This window comes from Colletotrichum aenigma (assembly GCF_013390185.1).
Source record: "Colletotrichum aenigma strain Cg56 chromosome Unknown KSG_Cg56_contig01, whole genome shotgun sequence".
NCBI classification, from domain to species: Eukaryota; Fungi; Ascomycota; class Sordariomycetes; order Glomerellales; family Glomerellaceae; genus Colletotrichum; species Colletotrichum aenigma.
This window is the reverse complement of record NW_023500907.1, coordinates 3,712,090-3,731,784: the sequence shown is the minus strand read 5'-3', so window position 1 is coordinate 3,731,784 and position 19,695 is coordinate 3,712,090. Positions and strand designations below refer to the sequence as shown.

Genomic DNA, 19,695 nt, shown 5'->3' with positions numbered 1-19,695 from the left:
TGCCGTCGCGAAAGATCCCGAGCTAGTCCGTCTACGGCTAGTCTCGGTGGGGGGCTCCCCCTGCTACAGAGGTCCCAAGGTCCCAAGGTCCCAGCTTTTCCCCTGTGTTTCCCTGTTCGGATCGGGGACTAGCCACTGCGACGATGAGGCTAGAAAACGTGGGGCAAGGGCCAATCAAGGTCTCACGCAGCATGCTGCAGACGGCAACTCCAGCCAGGGCGGGGAGCGCGTAGGGCAGAGCAGCAGAAACAGTGAAGGGACAAGTCATCATCAAACACTGAGTTTTGCTGCTGCTGAGCATCTGAGCACCGAGAAACACCAGGTCGCAGCCTCGCAGTGTTCAGCACTCAGGTGTCGGATCTACGGCCTGGGAGTGGGTGCCTTCGTTTCGTTAATTAGTAAGCTTACTTCGGCAAAGTGTTGACCCTGTCTTTATCGTAGCTTACCCGACATGAGTGCCTACCTGTCAATTGGTGAGGTATGATGTATCCAGCTGCCGCCTTATTGATCCATCCAGGTGCCTCACTTAGGTAAGCGAGCTGCGATGATGATGCTTACATAATAGTGCTGGGCAATTGTGAAAAGGACACTTCAGAAACGAAACGACTGCCCATTCCCGATCCGAACCAAGGCCTGCGGGCCCCGTCTTTCCTGGACTGGGACTAGGCCGCTCCGGAACCACCAGACCCATCGCCGAGACCGAGTCAGGTTTTAAACGAAGCCGAACATGCGGCGAACAGCAATGCAACGCATGCAATCGCATCGTGGGCTCATGTCTTGCGTAAGGTAGGACGAAGACGTGGGCCATCGGCGGCGATTAATGTCTTCATACCCACTTCAAAGTCGCTGAGGTCTCAAAACTTTTCCACGCATCATGTTGTATTCCTCGGGCGCGCGATGCTGGGCAAAGCCACCGAAGCCAATGGTTGGGCAGGGGCGAACGGATGGCAAATCTTGATGACCGGTACACGCCAAAGAGACCGGTAGATAGAGCGTCCTTTGTCTCCCGCTCACTACGCCGCTCGTCGAGACATGGCGCTGATAGAAGGCGGCCCGTCACCGCCATGTTGAGCTGGCCATGTATGAAGGACGCCATCTTCAGAAACCTGCATCGAGCTTCAATCAGTCCCAATCGTCACGTCCGGACCAGAGGACAGCATCAGCATCATATGCATGTTCCGGCTGGACGTTGGTGCAACGCCGCCGTCCAATTCGCGTCGGCGACGCAAGATCCACGGATCTTGACCCGACAACGAGTCTCACACTAGCTCTGCATTTTCTCGTCCGCTGCATGCCGCAGCTGCATTCCTCCCGTCCGGTTCGTTGGTAGACTCGCCGGGTGCGACTTTCCACTGCAGGTCCGTACCACGCCGCGCTTTCTCGTCGGAACCAACCTGTGAGAGCTATGCAGCTTGATCGTCGTCGTCAGGACTCGAAGCCGGCGAAGCAAGTGCGCGCGACATAGTCCCGGCCAAGTTCCAACTACGTGGTTTCGGCCAGGACTTTCCACTCCTCAATTCCATTGTCTGTTTTAGCCTCCAGACTTCCTCCTCCGCCGTGTTGAAAGAGCCATCCCACCTCCTGCTCTTTCTCCAATTCCTCCCTTCCCTCCTTCGCTCTAGTTAACCCCCACAGGACTTCGTCCCGTCTCCTTGAGTCAGGAACTCCAAGCCGCGACATCATCCTCGTTGGCTTCTTCAACCCTCCAAAAAAAAAAAACCATCTCCCGTAGCTCGCAGTCCTACCAATTTTGCATCATTCATCTCCTGGTGTTGCTCACGTACATCATGTTTTGAATCCTCTTGGGCTTGCTTTTTGCTTCTTCTCTTTTTTGGTGTCTTGGAACCCAGTCTTACCATTCTCTTTCTTGGACCTCAAAATGGCATCGCCATCGCCACCAGACTCTACATCTATTGGAACAAGTTCCCGCTCAGGTTCCGTCCGAATCACCCGTAAGACATGTCCCGCCACATCCAATACCCCGTCGCCAACGCCCCGGCAACACTCATCCACCACGGACGACCAACTCGAAGATGTCGACCTTTCATCTGAACTTGACGGCCTACATATTGACGGCGTCGAAGTGTGGGACACTCTGAGTGGCATGGCTGCTTTTGGGCTCGAGCACGATAGCAACCACTCATCCGGCAACACTACCCCATTCCCTCGCATCTCAATGGACGACAGCGACGACGACGTTCAGGAGCTGTCAGAGTCAGACGCACCAGGTAAACACCATGGACCTTTTCACAAATGGATGAGGAACCTGCACCGTCGAGCCAGGCAACGCCCCAAAGCTATGAACGCGGATGGCACACTACCCTGGAAACTCCTCGACCCGGCTGATAGGTCAGCTCTCTCTCGGAAGACTCGACACAGGAGGTCATCATCAGGCTCATCTTTCGGTTTTGTTGCGGCAGTGAGAAGTGCTAGTGTCAGTCTTGCGAGCGGCAGCGTTATGTCCCGTCCTCGGGGATACACCCGCCGATCCTTTGCCCAGTCCAGAACCGATCGCAGCAGTAGAGCATCCTTCACCGCAACAAGGTGCTCAGAGGACAGTTGCCATGTTGAGTGGCCTGTAAGGGCTGATCCGATGGCAACGGAGCGTGCTTTACAACGCCGGCGCATCTTGGAAGAGCTCATTCAGACCGAGGAAGGCTACATTGGGGATATTCGCTTCCTCATGAATGTATGTCTCCAGCCGAGCACAGTGACCTACAGAGCTAAACATCGCAGGTATACATTACGATTCTTGCGTCCCTCCCGACATTGCCAATGGGTTTGAGGTCTTCGATCAATCGAAATCTTACCGATATTGTTGAACTCCACGAAGAGCTCTTGGGGGAACTGCACAGAGTTGTCCCAGACTCCGAGTATTCGCAAGCAGATGTCCCTGCCACAACTAGCAAGGTTCCTACTCGGGGCCACCAACGGCTAAGGAGTCTCGATTCTGTACCAGAAGACGACAGGGCCATAAGCTGGCTGCAAGATGTTCCTGGGATGATGTCAGAAGCACAGACAGCGGGCGCCGTCGCCAAAGTCTTCAGCAGAAAGGTAGGCTCCCAACTGATTTAGGATACTGCAAACGCCCGTGGCTAACAAACACGAGATGAACCGATTCTTCGTTTATGAGGAATACGGAGCCAAGTATGAGCTGATGATCAAGGATGTCGCCTCAGCCCACCGCACCATGCCCCAATGGGATACTTACCAAAGGGGTATCGAGGCGCTGGCTTCTTCATTAGGTTCTGCAAACTCCCATGCCGATCAATCAAAGAAGTCATTGACTATTGGAGACCTCCTCGTGAAGGTAAACACCAACAGTCTTGAATGTGTGCAACCACAAACTGACACGTAACCAGCCGATTCAGCGCATCTGCAAGTATCCGCTATTGTTTGCCGAGCTCCTGAAATACACGCCCGTCGCAGACTGTCCCAACTCCCACATGGAGGTGGAGAGTGCCCTTCTCCGGTTGCGAGAGGCGACGGCGGAGATCAACCGGGCAACCAACGATACTCGGATGAAGTCCACCCTGGAAAAGACGTGGATTCTCCAAGATCGGCTGGCCTTCCCCGAACAAAAGCTAGATGCTGCATCAAAGAATCGGATCCGATCATTTGGCCATGTCGAGCTTTGCGGCGTGCTGCATATATGCTGGCAAACCAAGGAGGGTGCCAAGGGGCAGTACATGATTTGCCTTCTCTACCACAATATCCTGTGTCTAGCTTCGGCCAGCAAGGTCGACCAGATTTATACGATCCAAGCATGTGTCAACTTGAACGGTATCAAGATTGAAGAAACGGACAACGGTCGGGGTAGGTGCACAGCTCACTGTCTACTTTGGCCCGTTATACTAACATAAGTGCAGGTCTACAGTGTCATACGGCTCCGTTCTCGTGGAAACTTGTATTCGAATGCGACTCCCAACTGTATGAAATACTCATGACTGCATGCACGCCGCGCGAGCAGGAGGAATGGCGCCGCAGGTTGTCAATTCCCAACAAGAGAAATGAGGAGCAGGTCGATCCCAACTTGTACAGCTCTATTGCTCTCCCCATCCGAAGCCTGGGCACTGTGTTTAGAAAACCAGGTTAGTTATCACGACTGCCAGAGCATCGATTATTGCTAACCACGATCAAGGCACTGTTGCTCGTCGAATATCGATCCATCGTGCTACCACCGTGGGCCCGAAGTCGCCTTTGTGCCAGGTCATTCTTAAGAACACCAGCGTTATGCGGGATGGCTCGGAGGGAACCTCGAGCTCATCGATCAATCGCTCGCAGTCGTTGCTCACAACAGCAAACCCGCGCATACCCGTTATTGCTCCTCCGCGCGGCGAAAGAGCACGACTAGAGGCTTTGATGTCTGACATCTGGAGTCGCGACGTGCTGCCGTTCCCTAGCATGAATAGCAGGTCCCGCAGCGAGCATCTTGTCCGGAGTTCCGCCAGCACTGTGATGCGGAAATTGAGTGTGGCGAGCATCGCCAGCTCCTTCGCGAAGAGGTCAAACAGCGTGGCTAGCATAGGCAAGTTTATGTCGGAGGATGACTCGGGCGAGAAACAGGAGGACGCACATCACGGACCTTCCACCAAGCTTACCAAGGCTGAGCCTTTCGACGCTAAGCACGTTTCCGATGACGAAGCGAGTGAAACAACAACTGCCCGGCTTCCGAAGATTGACGACGATGTCGAATTCAAAAGCACGGTCAGCGCTCCCACGACGCCAATGTTGGGCCCGGTCAAGCTTGACGTGCACGCCGATCCAATTGAGCGGCTGCGGCTAGAAAGTGACAAAGGAGTGGCAGGAAACGCTCTACATTCTAGGCCGATTGTTCTGCGTACGGCGTCGGGCAATAACATCCCTCGAGCTTGTCGAAGCCCAATGCCGTCCAAGAGGTCTCCTCGTCCACTGGACGTGGTCAACCAAGCTCGAGCACAAAAGATGCCCAGGTTGTCCCACAAGCCGTCGCTACGATGGGGAAGAGTTGGAACATTGAACAAGGAGGACTGGGTGCAGGGCATCCGAAGCTTCTTCCGATAAGCAGGAAGCTATGACTAACGAATGTTCATCATTACGGTTGATAGATTGGGTTGGATGGGAGCATGAAGATATCACATTCGTTATGTGACCCCTCGTTGGGTAATCTACGGCACCCGAGGCAGTCGGCCAGAGGTGACCTGTCCCCAGCTATTCTTAGTTTACGCAGCATTAGGCTGTTTTGGTCGTCGAGCAGACGAGAGCATAATGATACCCCTCCATTGCATGAAAGCTGGGGCCTTTGACGTACGTGTCGCATGTGATGTCAGTGAGGCCATCGTGAGGGTTTGCAATGTGGCTTGATCATTGATTGCCTCTGGTGGAAGGTAAACGGATGTCCGACCTCTCCAGGTTTTGGGAAGCTTCCACCAGGTTCAGCTCCAGCTCTTGAGCCCCACAATGGCATGCTGCTGTGGTGATTGCTGGTCAGCGAGGCTTGGGTGACTTGCGTCAATGTACCCCGCGACACGAAAGTGCGGAAATTCCAAGGAGGCTGGACCTGCCCCGATGTTCCTTTTCCATCTGGATCATTCTAGGCGCAACGTGTGAAAACCCCTTTGGCCTAAATCTTGGTCAGAGAATTAGCAGTGACGTACTAGAGTGGTGTAATGCAGGAACGCTCAGTGTTCCCGGAACCTAATGGCGACGTACCTGGAAGGAGCACGGAGGCACCGGTGCCCCGCTCCCTCCCTGGGCAAGCTCGAATGGCGGGGCAGTGATGAAAGGCAGTCGCGTGTTCCCGCACCTATGACGTAGCTTTCTAATCACAAGCTGTACAGCTCCTGCCCTCTCCTGCCTTAGCTGAGGAAGCTCCCCTCCCTAGCCTACGGTTTAAAAGGCCTTTCAAGAAGCTCCCTTCTACTTTCATTCCACAGATCAATCACCATCACCTCAACAATATCAAGATACCCGACGATCTTCGTCTTCACACACACAATAAAATACCAGCGAAAGACCTCCATTGGAGCTCAGTATCACACACCATCACCACACCATCTACCACCTACAACACCCACACCACAGTCAAAATGGTTCGCGGCGAGGCTCAGCAGACCAAGGTCCACTACAAGGGCGCCAACGACGACTTCCTCATCTTCGTCGAAGACCCCGAGCTGTACAAGAAGTGGAAGGGCGATAAGTCCGTTCCCTTGGCTCACTTCGTCTCCTCATTCAAGATCTTCGTCACGCACAAGTAAGTCTACCACCGTCTGCACACATCATCAAGTCTACCGTCTGAAGACACTGGCGGCTGGCGATACGCATCAATCTCACAATGGCGGCTTGGGTCGTCGGTGGTTGGCCAAAGGCCGCACTCTAGCCGCCGACCGACTTGGAGACCTACCCCTCACCCCTTCGTCATCACCACATCAGCCTCAATGGTGCGCGCGGCGGCTAACAACCCAAATAGGCAGGGCGCACAGGGCACTTACGATGCCGCCTCCAAGGCTTCATTGGAGAACGAGTTCGGCACCCACGTCGATGAGGATGTCATCAAGCAGATCTTGGAGAAGGGTGACACACAGAACGTTGAGGTAAGCTTCACATTGATTCAGAATTGATCAGTCATACTGACGAACTCTTGACAGTTCCCCGACCGTCAAGGTCCGAAGAACGATTCCCAGGGCGGCATGGTTGCCCACTAGGAGGCTTCTCTAGCAAGACCATGTACCGGCTGGAGTCGGCATGGACTGTCTCGCAACCGGAAGGTAGTGTCAAGACGCCCCCACGGATCGAGACATACGCAAAGATTATCCAGGCGTAATGGATCAAAGCGTTGAATTTTGAGCGATGATGTTGTGCAGGAGTGGTCAGCGAAGGAAGTACGCTGGGACGAGTGATACTCAACATCAGGATGGGAACAGACATAATGAATCGTGTCTCTTTATGACCATTGCAATGGCGGGGAAGGTTTTCGCAGGTGGCTACTACGAAAGTGGAATGCTACTTTGCTGAATAACCTTGAACAATCCCCCGGAGCTCGTCAAGGGCTCACATCGACGCCAGTGACTAGCCACGGGTCGATTGCATGGATTTCTACCTTAGTGATAAGATAGTTAATCATGAGCGCATGACATCTCAATTCGTTTTCGTTCCTTGCTTGGCATTTTGCTGTCGTGTGATTGTCCTGTCGTGTGATTGTCAAACATCAACATCCCGCCAAGTATGCACAATGCTTGCAGCCGCTACCGATTATGGCCCGGGCCAACGTTGGTAGCAATCGCCGTTCCTCTCTCCCTGCCTTCAGAGTCGTCAGGCCTGTTCCAACTTCCTCCGCATCAAGACGATGTTTTCTTCATTTATGCTCTCTTCACATCAGTTGAAAGTTTGTCAGAGCAGAACGAACAACTTCGCATAATCGACTTCGCCCGGATAGCGTACCTGGACTCATGGCAAACCACATACAGAGCCCCGCTTCCCAACCGCTTGGTCATCACGAAGCAACGAAACCGACCGCCCGGGGCACCTGGGCTACATAAAGACCTGTTAACCCCAAACCCACGCACAACACCATTTAGCTACTGCAGGAACCAAAAACCAGACGATTTGTCGGGGCGCACGCAACACACGCGAGAGAGGTGGTGTGTCCTGTCAAAAGAAGAGAAAAAAAATCGGGGTGGTGGGGTGTCAGTCACTGTCCACCGTCCAACACCCGCTGCTCGTGATGTGCGCCCGTTTCGACAGTGTTTCGGGCGGGTGTTGTGAGCGTGGAGACCTCGCGACGGCCCCTGCTCTCTTTTCTCCGTCGCTGTCGTCTCAAGAAATCTCGCCAATACTCTCTCTGTCTCTCCCTTGATCTGCTTGTTCCTTGCACCTATAGACAGGCACGGTTGTGATGAAAATAGAAGCCGTGCTATCGTCCCGTTTGGGGGGCAACTGGCCGTTGGGCAAAACCGCTTCACCTCCGCCACCCCTCCCCCCCCCCCCCCCGGGCTATATGTGAAGGGATGCGATGGGCGAATCCACATTTGCAATTTGCACTGCCCTACGCAAATTGCAAGATTGTAGCCGCATCTCTTGTTTAAATTTTCTCCGTTGGGACCCGGGCGAGCCCCCTAAGACAACATGGCCTGGATTGAATACGAGAATTCCGGGTTGTGAGGTAGGCTTCTCCTTTCGGGAGGAGGGCTGACTGGATACTTACTCAGGGTCTTGTCAAATGATGTAAGGTTTTTTTTTTCGTCTTCTTCTGGAAGGATGGGAAGAAAGTAGGGGTGAACATGTCAGCGTGTGTTAAGCTTGTTTGCCGCCTTTACCGTGAAGTTTGAGCAAGTTTTCCCCAAGCGGCAGCTGAAAGGGATGGAGGGAGGGCAGAGGGAGCAGAGCAGGGCATGGATGGGCTGGGTTGGTCATTCACAATGGGCCGACGGATGGATCGTGTAAGTTGCTTTGGCAAGTTCTGGTCTTCTTGACATTAGGTTGTAGCATTGGTATGGCTATTCGCTATGGTATCCAAGGCCACGTTCTCATTTGACAGCGAAGGCTTCTTTCCCCCCTTCCCTTACATGGTAGAAGGGGCGCACATTCTTCTTCCTTCCTTCCTCCCACCATCCATCCCATCCATCCGAGCCCCACAACCCAAGATGGTGTTGAGCCGGGCTTCGGGATGATACAACCGCCAAGGATGCCTCCTGTCTCCGTGGCCACCGACGTCAGCCCATGAGGCTCGTGAAGGTCCCCGCTCTTGCGAAACAGGACGAACGAATACCAACATGGTTGACCCTGCCCCCTGTCCACCTTTCCTCCTCTTCGACCACCCACACACACCAGAAGAAAGTGATTCGCCCAACGCTTAGAGATGACTTGCAGAGAGAAAATTGACCCGAAAAGGAAAAGGGAATCTTTCTTTTGTCTTTCGAGAGGTCCGTTTTTTAGCCGTGTTGGTTTTTTGTTGAGTTTTTGATGGACAATTGGAAAGAAGAAAATTCGATTTTTCCCTGTCGGATTGAGGAGGAAAAACGCCGATGCTAGATGCCGTGATATTCGATTGAAATCGTATCGTTAAAAACATATATAAGAAATTCGGTTGGAATCATTGCTCAGAGAAAGAACGATTAGGGTTTCGTAGGTTCGTCCGAGTTTGCGGGTGGAGGTTGGTATAGCTCGTCGTAAAGTTGAGTGTTGCACACGGGTTGTCTCTTGGTCAGGTTGTAATCCTGCGAAGGCGAGACGGGTTGTGCACACCGGGTGATGAGCGTAGAAGGCGAGATTTGAGTTTAGACCTTGCCGCGAGCGCCTCTTTGGGGGAGTGTCCAGGGCTTAGCGCAGATGATCTCTCCTTCGCTGTAGGCCCAGAAGTAGACGACAAGAGCGATGAGGTAGTAGAGGGCAGCGTTGGTGCCTTGGTAGATGAGGGCGGCGGCGAGGGTCGTGAGAGGGAGCATGATGAGGCGGAACTCCAGACTGCGGTGGATCGCGCTGCCGGCGATGAGAGGCATGGGCCATTCGAGGGCCACCATGAACACCGACATGATCAGATTGATAATCTGCAGTACCGGTATAGGCTTGACGGCCGGATCCAGGGTCTTGGTCAAAAAGTCCCAAAAGATCTTGGGCCAGAAGAAACCCTCGAGAGCGGCTCCAAACTGGTCTGTCAAATAGAGTTAGCAATTAGCGCGATGGCGTAGGCTTGGGCCCGTTAGTGTAAGTCTGGACTTACAAACTGCAGCGCTCATGACGATGAGGCGAGCCCAGTGGTTCTTGATAAGACGACCCATCTTTCTCGATTACGAAATACTGATGTTGACTTTCTTGATGTCTTTGAACCCTTCTTTTCCTCTCTCTTTCTGATTGCTCAGTTGCGGTGTCGTATAGAAACGTCTTAGTGATATCCTTGTCTGCCTGTTGCGCTGAAACCCTTCGATGACCTCGTGTGATCGTGATTGTCGTTTGAACCTCTTGCTACCCAAAGCCCCGAAAACCAGCGAATGAAGGGAACGAGGGAAACGGTCGTCGAGATCGGAGTCCTCTCTTGCGTAATAAAATCGGGTTGGTGCAAAAAAGGCGACTCAGTCGAAGAGAACCGTGCAACGGCGAAAGGAAAGGAAAGGTACCGGACCTGCGGGTTGAAGGAAGAAGTGAAGGCGTCGAACAGAAGTATGTCGATATTAAAAGAAGGCTATCGACAGGCTACGCTGGCGAGGCAAAAGAAGAGAAGGTGCGAGAGAGAAGGACTAAAAAGTGTCAACCGATCCCAAGGCGGGGAGGGCAGACAGATCTATATTGAGACGAGAAGAGTCGGGATGGGATGAGACGTCCTGGAGTGGAAGTGCCAACAGACCAGGGGTCTGGGGGGGTGAGGTGGGTGGTGATGGGTGGAGAGGAGGTGTCGAGGGAAGTGTGGGCTTGCCCAGCCCAGAGGGCAAGACACCGAGCCGCGCAGAAGGCTGGTTGAGGCTTGTATCAGGATGTGGCCCCGGGCTAGCTGGCTGGGGAGGGTATCACTACTATCGGGTGTTTCTGGCTCGATACTGAGGCGAGTTCTCTAGAGATCCACGTTCGAGCAATCTGATCTATGATGACAGCGGGCATCCGAGCGGCATTGAGACGTTTCTGGTTGCGCGAGGGTGTTGGGGGTTGTTGTTGGTCTGCTATAGCCCAGGCAGGCAGACGATAAGAGGCGGAGCCAGGGGGTGGTCGGTGGTTCAAGCCCAAGTTGGTCTGCGGTGTTGTGGTTGTGGTGGAGCAATGGTGAGGGTCTTGGTGAGGATGATGGCAACGGCGTGTGATGTTCCTGTGAGGCTCTGTGTGGGAATATTCTCCTAGTGCCGGGAAGCCGTTGTGTGAAGACAGGTACGGGGTACGTGTGTGAGGCAGAGGTCAGGATGATGAGGCGTTGTGGTGGAGTCGCAGTAAGGTAGGACGTGATGTTCGTCAGGGATCCGTGCTCTATCGCCCCCGTCGCATGAAGTTTGTTTGAAGATCAGACAGTACGGTTGTCAGGGACACTGGTGAAGCAAGGAGGCGGACGAGGGAAGGAGGAAAAGGTGGCAGACAGGAAACGACGGAAAGGGTGCACACGCGAGAGCTGGAGGCAGACGAGTTTTAAGAAACGCCGGCTTTGGGAAGACCAGGGTTAAGCGTTCATGGTTCTTGATCTGGGGCGGGAATGGATGCAAGAAAGAAGTGCAGAGTGCAGAAAGCGGCGCGCAGAGCGGCATCATACGTCCGTCGAGCAGCGCAGACTGTAGCATTACCCGCCAGACGCAGGACCCAGCCACGGCCGAGACCGCCCATGATCTCAGTCGATAGCCAGTTGAAGGTGGTCACACGCGTGGACAGCGCACTAGAAGGGCCAGGGCCCGGGGTGTGATGGGGTTGCAGCCGTCACTTGACTGCTGCACGATGGGGAAATACATGGCGGGAGGGGGAATTACAAGAGAGAGCGAGGTAGAGAGCGCATGTTGCGTGGGCATCTTGGCTTCGTAACCTCGCTGCGAGCAATAGGTAAGCAGTAAGCGGACGTGGGTGAGGGATGTAGGCCGGCGGGTACGGATGCAAGGGTAGCCGGGATGGGGACAGGAACGAGTCTTGCATAGTAATGTAATGTAAGGTACGTAGACGTGGAGGTAGCCCGAGGAGGGAAGGAAGCAATGCATTGTTTCCTGCTGCAAGCAATATGAGTTGAGCAAGCGTGGAGGCGAGCAACGGTTCGAATTGGTAGAGAATCGCCCAGAGAGGTGAGAGAGAACGGGCAAGAGGTTAACGCACCACGGTGATTGGTCTTGCACTACCAAGTCGTGGGCGGTTAGAGAACGAGCTCGGGCCAATGAGACCCCTTGCCGCTTCACCTTTGGCAGGCGAAGGGTGGGGCATCTGGGAGGTGCTCCTGCAGCCGAGGGACCAGGGGTGAGACTGGGGCCGTCTGGTCTGCCGTCAGATCATCGCATCCTAGCGGGATACTTCCGAACACTGCAACAATGTGGTGGGATGACATGTATCTGCGCTGACCTGGAGGTGTCGTCCCAGGTTTCTGCTGGCTGTCGTTGTCCTCGCTTCCACGACACCACACGGTCCAATGCCCAAGACAGACGAAGCCCGCCAGCCCAGCCCCCAGCAACTACCTTATCCCCAGCGCACTCATAGCAGCGCTGAGATGCCCTGGAAAGACCAGCCCTTCAGTAATTGCTTACTGGGTAGAGTGCTAATTGTGGCCTTGATGCGTTTCCCAGCCCACTTTTGGAGGAGAAATCGACAATCTAAATTGCCCAACGGTCGATTTAATCTATCTAGCCCGGCCATTTCAGCAAATGAACGTGGAGAGAAATCTACGATAGGCAACTCAGGGACGGAAAACAAATGGTCGAAAGAAACATTTCCCGCCATTGCCCGTCCCTGGTAGGTGCAAATACAGAATTAGACATCCTCGTCTAAGAAAAGTATCCGTACAGCAGCAGTAGATATTGCGCTGCGCTGTCACACAGCCCAACCACCGCGCAATTGTGCTCTCCCCGCTCCTCCTACACACATCACCTGTCGCACGAACTCAATCGATCTTCCAGATGGCGTGGAAAGCGTAACGGAGATCGTGCACCACCCACTCACACACACCCAATTGCGAGAAAAGATCCGACATAGCCCAAGGACCCCGAACTTCAGACAAGATGCAATTCCATTGAGCCTCCAGCAAAAAATCCAGAGTGTTCATGCCATCTGATCCTCAACCAAGCCCTGAGACGGCTGATCAAAACCGCCTCAGACAGACGCAAGTTCCAGAATGGCTGTGCTGAGGCACATGTGGTTTGAGAAGATGGGACGGGCTGTCCGCCGCCCGGTCGCAGGCGTTGTCTCGTCCGAGCCCAACCCTGTCGCTGTTGTCGTTCTGTTGACCGCTACCGAGGACAACCCCTGTCTCCCGTTGCCCCAAGAGTCCCATTCAGACCCCGTTTGGCTCACAAGCTGGGCATACCACATGGGACTTATTGGACATGGATGATTTTTTCCTTTCTTTTTTCCCCTGTTCCGCTGTTCTTGAGCGGCAACGCTCTGTATCTCGAGACCCACAGCGGACGCCATCTCAAGCTTGTCAGTGACCAGAGTGACGACAACCACGGCAGTCGTGAGTGCAGGTGGAGACACATGAGTCGATATCAAAGAAGGAACAGCTTCAATAACCTCTCAGAATGCTGAGGTGGAAGTGAGTGACTGTCAGTTGACTGTCATCCTCGGTAGCCTCGCCGCGAACCTGATGAAGCCTCACCATGGACAGCTGACGCCGCGGATGACAACCGAGCAAAACGGTGGTGTCTACCACAGTACGCTCTCTTATTCAGCAAACCTTTCAGATGCATGAACGCCTGCCCTCCCCCAACTTCGTCGACGTTACGCAACGAGGCCCCTGCTTTCCTCACAACTCTCGACTCGGACCGACGAACAGACGATGGGGGATGAACGCTGCACTTCAGTCCGCGAACAGACCGCCGAGGGGACAGTGACATTGCCCATCGAATCTGCCAAGCAACCCATGTCGACAGAACCTTAATCATCAGCGTCAAGATGGGGGCGAAAGGGGGCGGCTTTGCTTCCGCTACCAATCGTCCTCGACTCTGGTCTGGTCCGGTCTGGCGGTCACACCGACACACCCACCCTGTCCGCGACGTGAACAACTCGTCGAGGTCCATTCCTCCGATGGCTGCTTTTCAGACGGTCCATCTGGGATGTAAAGCCGTTGTTTTCAAAGCGTCGCTGGATTTTTTTTTTTTTTTTGCGTCAACCACCGTCAGCTTTTTGCCCGGATGTCACTGCTGACAGCTCTGATCGATCGTTCCAGGCTGAAGCTACCTTTCCTTAGTTGAAGGCGGGAGGATTTGCCCATGTTGCAGCCGCCGTCTTGTCCATCACCTTGACCACCCGCAGTATCAGCCTCTCGCCGCCAGGTTTGGACTAGAGAGGCTCTCTGTGTCAACGACTCTAGCGCGGGCATGCATCCTTGTATCACCTTGCGTCTCCGGGGATGCACTTCTTGCGCAGTTGCCGCACTCGAGTCGAGCACGGTGGTTTATGGATACAATACACGCAATGCGTACCACCAGCAACCACGTCGCTGCTTGTCTGATTCAACGCTGTCACGGCGGGGTTGGGTTGCGACGCAAAAAATCGATAGTCCCTCGGGCCAAGATCACGCAGAAAGGATGGACCGCAATAAAACTGCTCAGATCTGGATCTCCTCGGCAGACAAGTGGCGGGTTTCCAGGCCATATTTGACTCTTGTTCAATTTGGCAATATGCTCGCCTGCCGAATCAACGACACTGCAGCACATCCGCCGTCTGCATTGGTACGCTGCAGGATGGGCCTAAAAATAAAAAAAGACGAGGGGGAACATCGCCGCTGGGAGCCCTGAGAGTGCGTGTGGTCAACTTTATTTGCGCGGGCGGTTCACGGCTCTTCGCCATTGGCTCCCCTCTCAGCAGTCCACATGGTTGCGGCCCACACTCTCCGGGGGTCTGGCCAACCATCTCAGCCGGCGCATCTGCCCGGAGGGGTTTGTCGTCACTTGTGCTACTGCAACCGCCGGGCAGATATCACAGCAATCTATTCACGCAGGCTTTCAACGACGGAGGCTGGACAATGGACGGCTCGGTCTCGCGAGGCGGTCAATTCCTTCTGGAATCACAACCCATCACTCTCGGCACATGAGCTCCACGCCAGAAATAGCCCCATCCCAGCGCCGTGGCCGTTGCGAGTGGCCCGACTTGCAGTGAGCTGCGAGATCTTCTCATGCCATGCAACGCCATATCCCCGCGCGCCCGGATCCAATGGGCCAAATTGCTCACCGACATCGCAAGTTCCATCGCTTGCACGTGGATGGCAAAAACCTCGGTCGCTTGCCCTCTTACTGTCGTCTTTCCCCCCACCAAGACTATCGATTCAAGAAACACAGTCTATTTCCATAACAGCGCTCATATCACCAATCTTTGGGGGCCATCATACGTCTGAAGGTTTGGTTTGTCAGATAAGCATACCATCCGGAATCCGACCTGGACCAAGCGCCTTCTCATCCATAGGCAAGCTTTCTTGACCATATCACAACGACTATCACGTAATATGGGTGTAATACGGCTACAATACGGCAACAATATGGGATCGTCCAGCCCCTCACCCTTGGTCTGAACGAACTTCAGGGTCCCCACTTGCAAGACTGTGTCTGGTCACTCACCAAAGACTCTTGCATGTGTTGGATGTGGCCTCTGCGGCACGACTCGGGTCACGGCTCCCAAGTGCCGCGTTGAGGTCACCAACGTGCATCTGCCAGTTGCTCGTGTCAGTCGTTTTTCTCTGTCTTGCTATTGCCGCACAACCCCTGTCTCCTATGTGGTGAACCCAACCCAGTCAACCGGGAACCAAGGCCATCCCCACTTGGAGGCGTCTATCTGCAGCAAAACTCACAACGCAGAGAAGGGAACAGCCAGCGAGGAAGACATTCTAGAGCTTTTCCACGGCCACCTCGCGAGATCCACGGAGAAGGCGAGAGGCGAAGCGAAAAACGTCGGGGCAGAAGAACCGAAAAACAACCATAAATCTGACGTAGATCACGAGTCGGATGAGACTGGCGACCAAACCTCGCGAATCGTGAACTTGAGACTCTCCCGAGAGATAGCCAAGACTGGACTGTCGATTAAGATGCTTTACTGGTACTTTGACTCTGTGCAGGCTACTCTAAACGTTTGGGGGATCAAACGCGCACTGCTGCACCTCAATCTCGTTACTGTCTGTTCTGATCTGCAGTCGTCGTCAGTGAGGAATAATAGTAGATTCATGGTGGGAATAGCAAGCCGCGGGGGAGGGGAGGGGTGAGGTGCGAAGGGTGAAGGGTGGGATTGATCAGCACGGCTCTTGGGCACAGCCGAGATGTGAGGGGAAGAAGCTGGGCTTAGACGAAGGAAGGACGAGGTTGTGACGGCTCTCTGCACGCCCCGACGGCAAGTGCCTCATGTTGTCGTTGGACACCCGCACCAGTTGCGACACCACGCGCGGCTTTTGGTCCGGTTCAGAACTGTCAGGAGACTCGCGACCGCCCATCTGAGCATTGATCCCGGGCTTTCATCTGACGTTATGAGACGCGACAGGTGAAATCTGGCAGTAGTTCCAAACAACTTTTTCCGCGGGTGTCAACTAGTCTTCTGAGGCACGAACGACTAGTAGTTGTGACGGGCACGCCTCTTTTTTTATTCTACTGAATTTTGGTTGTGACCCTGCTCAACGATTATGTTGGCGGAGGTGGCTTGTCTGGCTGTCAAAGCCTTCAAACCCCACCATCTAAGCGGGTTGAGATCCCCCTCTCCCCCTCCCCTCTCTCGTCTCAAGTCTCGAGTTTTCAACCCCCTGGTGAGCAACACGGAACACAGCCTCCCCGTTCCTGCCATCAACTAGCCCCCTTATCGTCATGCAAGTGAACGCCCCAGGATCTGGAGATTCTCATCAGACAGCGGCGCAGACAGATGCCATCCGAATACCCAGCGTCGCATCCACCCAGCGAGTTGACATTTCCTTCCTGCGCGAAGCCTCCCCCTTTCCCACTTTCCCACTCTCCCCTGCCCACGACCCCGGCGAGATGGTTCCGTTCAATGCGCGTTGGTCTCGATCTTGAGGAAGTCGAGAACCCGCTTGCCGTCTGCTTCGCCCAGCAGATCGAGGATCCGCGCGCGCCCGTGGGGGGTGGCGGCGAGGGCGGCTACTTCGGCTGGGCAGCGCCCGAGTTCGCTGAGGAGGTTCGCGGCGTGCTCTGTCAGGGGACGGCCGGCGGTCATGTGCTGGAGGAGGAAGATTGAGGACTGCTGCGGCTGGGGAGGGGGTTGTTGTGCGGAGGAACGGAGCGCGGCGAGGGTGCTGGGTAGGTCGGAGGCGGAGGCCAGGGGGATGAGAGGTATGTCGTGCTTGTCGAGCATCCTATTCGGCGGTGTTAGTTGAGGTTTCCTGCACGCTGCTGTGATGTGATTGCAGTGGTGATGATTGTGACTGTGACGGGATGTGTGTGTGATATGGCTTACTGGATTTGAAGCTTCATGAACACCTCCATTGGGTCCTTCTTCTGTCCCAGCGGGTCCACGAGGAAGATGACGGCTGCGTTGCTGCCGCCTTCGAGATTGGCGAGGCGTTCGACGCGCTGCTCTGTGGTCTGGCCATCGAGGTCTGCTGGTGAGAGGAGGACGAGACGGAGAGAGCGGCGTTGCTCCGGGATAGGGAGGATGATGTCGTGCAATTTGATGTTGGCCTCTGTTGCAGTGTTAGTTTCCGTCTGCCATGGTCGAAAATCACCTTACCCTTGAGGCGAAGGGCATTGTCAGAAAGAGCGCGGACGGCTGGTGCCCATTCAGAGCGGCTTCGAAGATTGGAGCACCACATGTCTGGACGAGTTCAACGATTGCCCCGGCTAAGTGAGTGTCAAGATGATGTGAAGTCCAAGCTTAGAGTAGAAGTGGCAGTTGCCTTTTTGAATTGTGATTGGTATCTTTCTATGAGGTGAGTATAATTGATGGAAACAGCAAGAGCTCCCTGCCCGCTCTTGCCTTCAGATTCCTTTTCCAAGAGTTGAGGTTCCGTCCAAATATGCCGCCCAAAGTCTATACAACACCGTACAAATACAATAAAAGCCCGCTCAATGGTATCATGGTGTATCGTATAATCAACCGCCTTCGCCGCCTCTTTCAGCATTGCCCATTGTCTCATCTCATCCCTCACGCTGCTGTCGGCGTCGGTGGTGACTGCAAAGTCGGCAACAGAGGTTTCTTCGTTTTGGGATCCCTCAGCTCCCGCAGCGCATTCTCCAACGCTTCGTACCGTTGCTGCCGCTCCTCTTCGGAGCGCGCCAGCTCCTCCTCGCGGCGCGTGAGCTCTTCCAGCTTGGCGTCCAGCATCTTGATTCGTTCCGCGTTGTGATCCGGCTTCTGCGACGCCTTCCAGTACTCGTAGATAATGATGGCGCTTGCCACGCCCAGGATGAACGCATCGCCAATCACGTCCGCGAAGAGGTCGACGGCCTTGGCCTCGGGGAGCGGCCTGAACTTGCGGCGCCACACGCTCGTCGGCTTCTTTTCTGCCCCTCCGCTGGACGAAGAAGAGGACTTGCGCCTGGCGGCGGCCTCTGGGTGTCCGGCCTCGAGCTTCGCCTGTTTCGCCTTGGCTTCCTCCTCCTTCTCGACCTGCTCTTTCGTCTTGACGGTGGGCGCTTCGGCTTTTTCTTTGGCTCTCATCTCGGCCTCGACGTTACGGAGGAGCGCAACGGAGAGGCGCATGTTGAGCTGGTGTATCGACTGGCCATAGCGAGCAGCAAAGGCGCGGAACTTGGGGTGGTCGTGGGCTTGTGCCTTGATGCGGTTCTGCAGACGGCTGGTGTCAGTCACACTAAGGAACTAAGATAACGGAAGAGAAGGTTGGACTTACTGCGCCATACTTGGACACATGCCTCACGAAGAGGGCAGCAATCTTGAAGAGAGGCAGTGGCACCATGGTGGGGTGGTTCTCACGCGCCGATCGGAGGGGAGGGGTTCGTTGGTTGGAGGAGCGAGCTCCGAGAGCTCCGTGCTACGACTATGTCTTGGCCCGGGCTTGGCCGGAGCGTTTTCTCGTCAATTGGGTCGCGAGCGCTGGTAGACCTCACAGGCAAGGCAATTGAGGTTTCGTAGTTGCAAATATGTACAGAGTCAAGGAAATCGGGGTCTTCGGGATCGTCAATTAGGCAGCTGACGTCGCTGCGGGAGCTGGAGCCTTCCGTGGGGGAAATCTTCGGAACCCGCTCATTTGATGTTCCGCTTTATTTAATCCTTCGGAGCCGATTCGAGTACGGGCACCCCCGGCTAGGTAGCCGGAGTGAGACCTTGGAATTTGGAAGCTGTCGGTAAGGTAGGGGTCCGGAGCCTTTGGCCAAGTTTCGCCGATGAAACTGTCCAAAGTTCACCAGACCTTAGCATTGATCCCATCTACTTAGTCGCCGGCCTTCCTATTTTGCAGAAGAGACCTAATGGCCGTGTTGCTCACTGAATGCACTTCGAAGCCGAGTAGCGCTGGGGAGCATTTGTTGCTGAATGCGGAAGGAGTTCCCTGTCTGCTTACCTAAGGACGAAAACAGGCGGTTGTGGGGCAGCAGCGGGCACTTTGAGTGGCTCCCAGAGCAGACATTAGCGCTCCAAGCTTGCAGTTTCCAGGGCAACGGTACGCGAGAAGAAGGTCAACAGCGACAGTAACACACCAACAACTGAACCCGGTCCTTTCACTCCACACCCAAAAGTTTACCGTTTGTCTCAACGGCGCATCATCCCGACACCTCTGATCCGTGTGTGAGTTGCTACGCCGGTCTGCCTTCATTTGGCATTTCTATTGCTTCGTTTTGGTCTTTGACTGCCGGGAACTGTTTGTTCAGCATTTCCCCCCCCATTCGCACATGTACTCGCTGCTGCGAAACTTGTAAGTGTTTTGCGTCCCCCCTTCATTTCGTTGCTACCTACCTGCCCTTCGTTTTGTTTCGGCTCCTGCACTTGTTGCGGTCAGTGGAAGGTGCTTGGGACACACACTTCACTTTGCTTTCCGCAACTTCAATCCGTCTTCCTTTGCACTTTTCCAACTCGCGGTTTTCGCTCGCCTCCTCCAATGTGCTGACGATCGTGCCATTCCCAGGTCCCTCCTCTCCACCACCCAGGGACAATCCTGATTCTCGCATACCA

General features: G+C 54.6%; 5 protein-coding genes across 5 annotated transcripts; 2 read left to right on the top strand and 3 right to left on the bottom strand.

The window, feature by feature from the left end:
* Positions 1 to 1,879: 1,879 nt before the first annotated feature.
* On the top strand, positions 1,880 to 5,043 carry Prex1 (Phosphatidylinositol 3,4,5-trisphosphate-dependent Rac exchanger 1 protein; the record flags this gene model as incomplete). The annotated part of the gene is made up of 6 exons (XM_037316251.1): positions 1,880 to 2,689; positions 2,737 to 3,054; positions 3,110 to 3,310; positions 3,363 to 3,816; positions 3,870 to 4,091; positions 4,142 to 5,043. The coding sequence occupies 6 exons, from the start codon at positions 1,880 to 1,882 to the stop codon at positions 5,041 to 5,043; spliced, it is 2,907 nt and encodes a 968-aa protein (XP_037185577.1).
* A 1,025-nt stretch (positions 5,044 to 6,068) lies between these two features.
* Positions 6,069 to 6,683, top strand: CGCA056_v000989 (SDO1-like protein; the record flags this gene model as incomplete). The annotated part of the gene is made up of 3 exons (XM_037316250.1): positions 6,069 to 6,232; positions 6,449 to 6,572; positions 6,627 to 6,683. The coding sequence occupies 3 exons, from the start codon at positions 6,069 to 6,071 to the stop codon at positions 6,681 to 6,683; spliced, it is 345 nt and encodes a 114-aa protein (XP_037184591.1).
* A 2,571-nt stretch (positions 6,684 to 9,254) lies between these two features.
* Positions 9,255 to 9,755, bottom strand: CGCA056_v000988 (uncharacterized protein; the record flags this gene model as incomplete). The annotated part of the gene is made up of 2 exons (XM_037316249.1): positions 9,255 to 9,628; positions 9,698 to 9,755. 2 exons carry the CDS (start codon positions 9,753 to 9,755, stop codon positions 9,255 to 9,257), a joined length of 432 nt encoding a protein of 143 aa, XP_037184590.1.
* A 6,844-nt stretch (positions 9,756 to 16,599) lies between these two features.
* CGCA056_v000987 (uncharacterized protein) lies at positions 16,600 to 17,380 on the bottom strand (the record flags this gene model as incomplete). Its single annotated transcript, XM_037316248.1, has 3 exons — positions 16,600 to 16,924; positions 17,026 to 17,251; positions 17,299 to 17,380. 3 exons carry the CDS (start codon positions 17,378 to 17,380, stop codon positions 16,600 to 16,602), a joined length of 633 nt encoding a protein of 210 aa, XP_037184597.1.
* Positions 17,381 to 17,712: 332 nt separating this feature from the next.
* CGCA056_v000986 (uncharacterized protein) lies at positions 17,713 to 18,484 on the bottom strand (the record flags this gene model as incomplete). Its single annotated transcript, XM_037316247.1, has 2 exons — positions 17,713 to 18,354; positions 18,419 to 18,484. 2 exons carry the CDS (start codon positions 18,482 to 18,484, stop codon positions 17,713 to 17,715), a joined length of 708 nt encoding a protein of 235 aa, XP_037184596.1.
* Between the last annotated feature and the right edge of the window lie 1,211 nt (positions 18,485 to 19,695).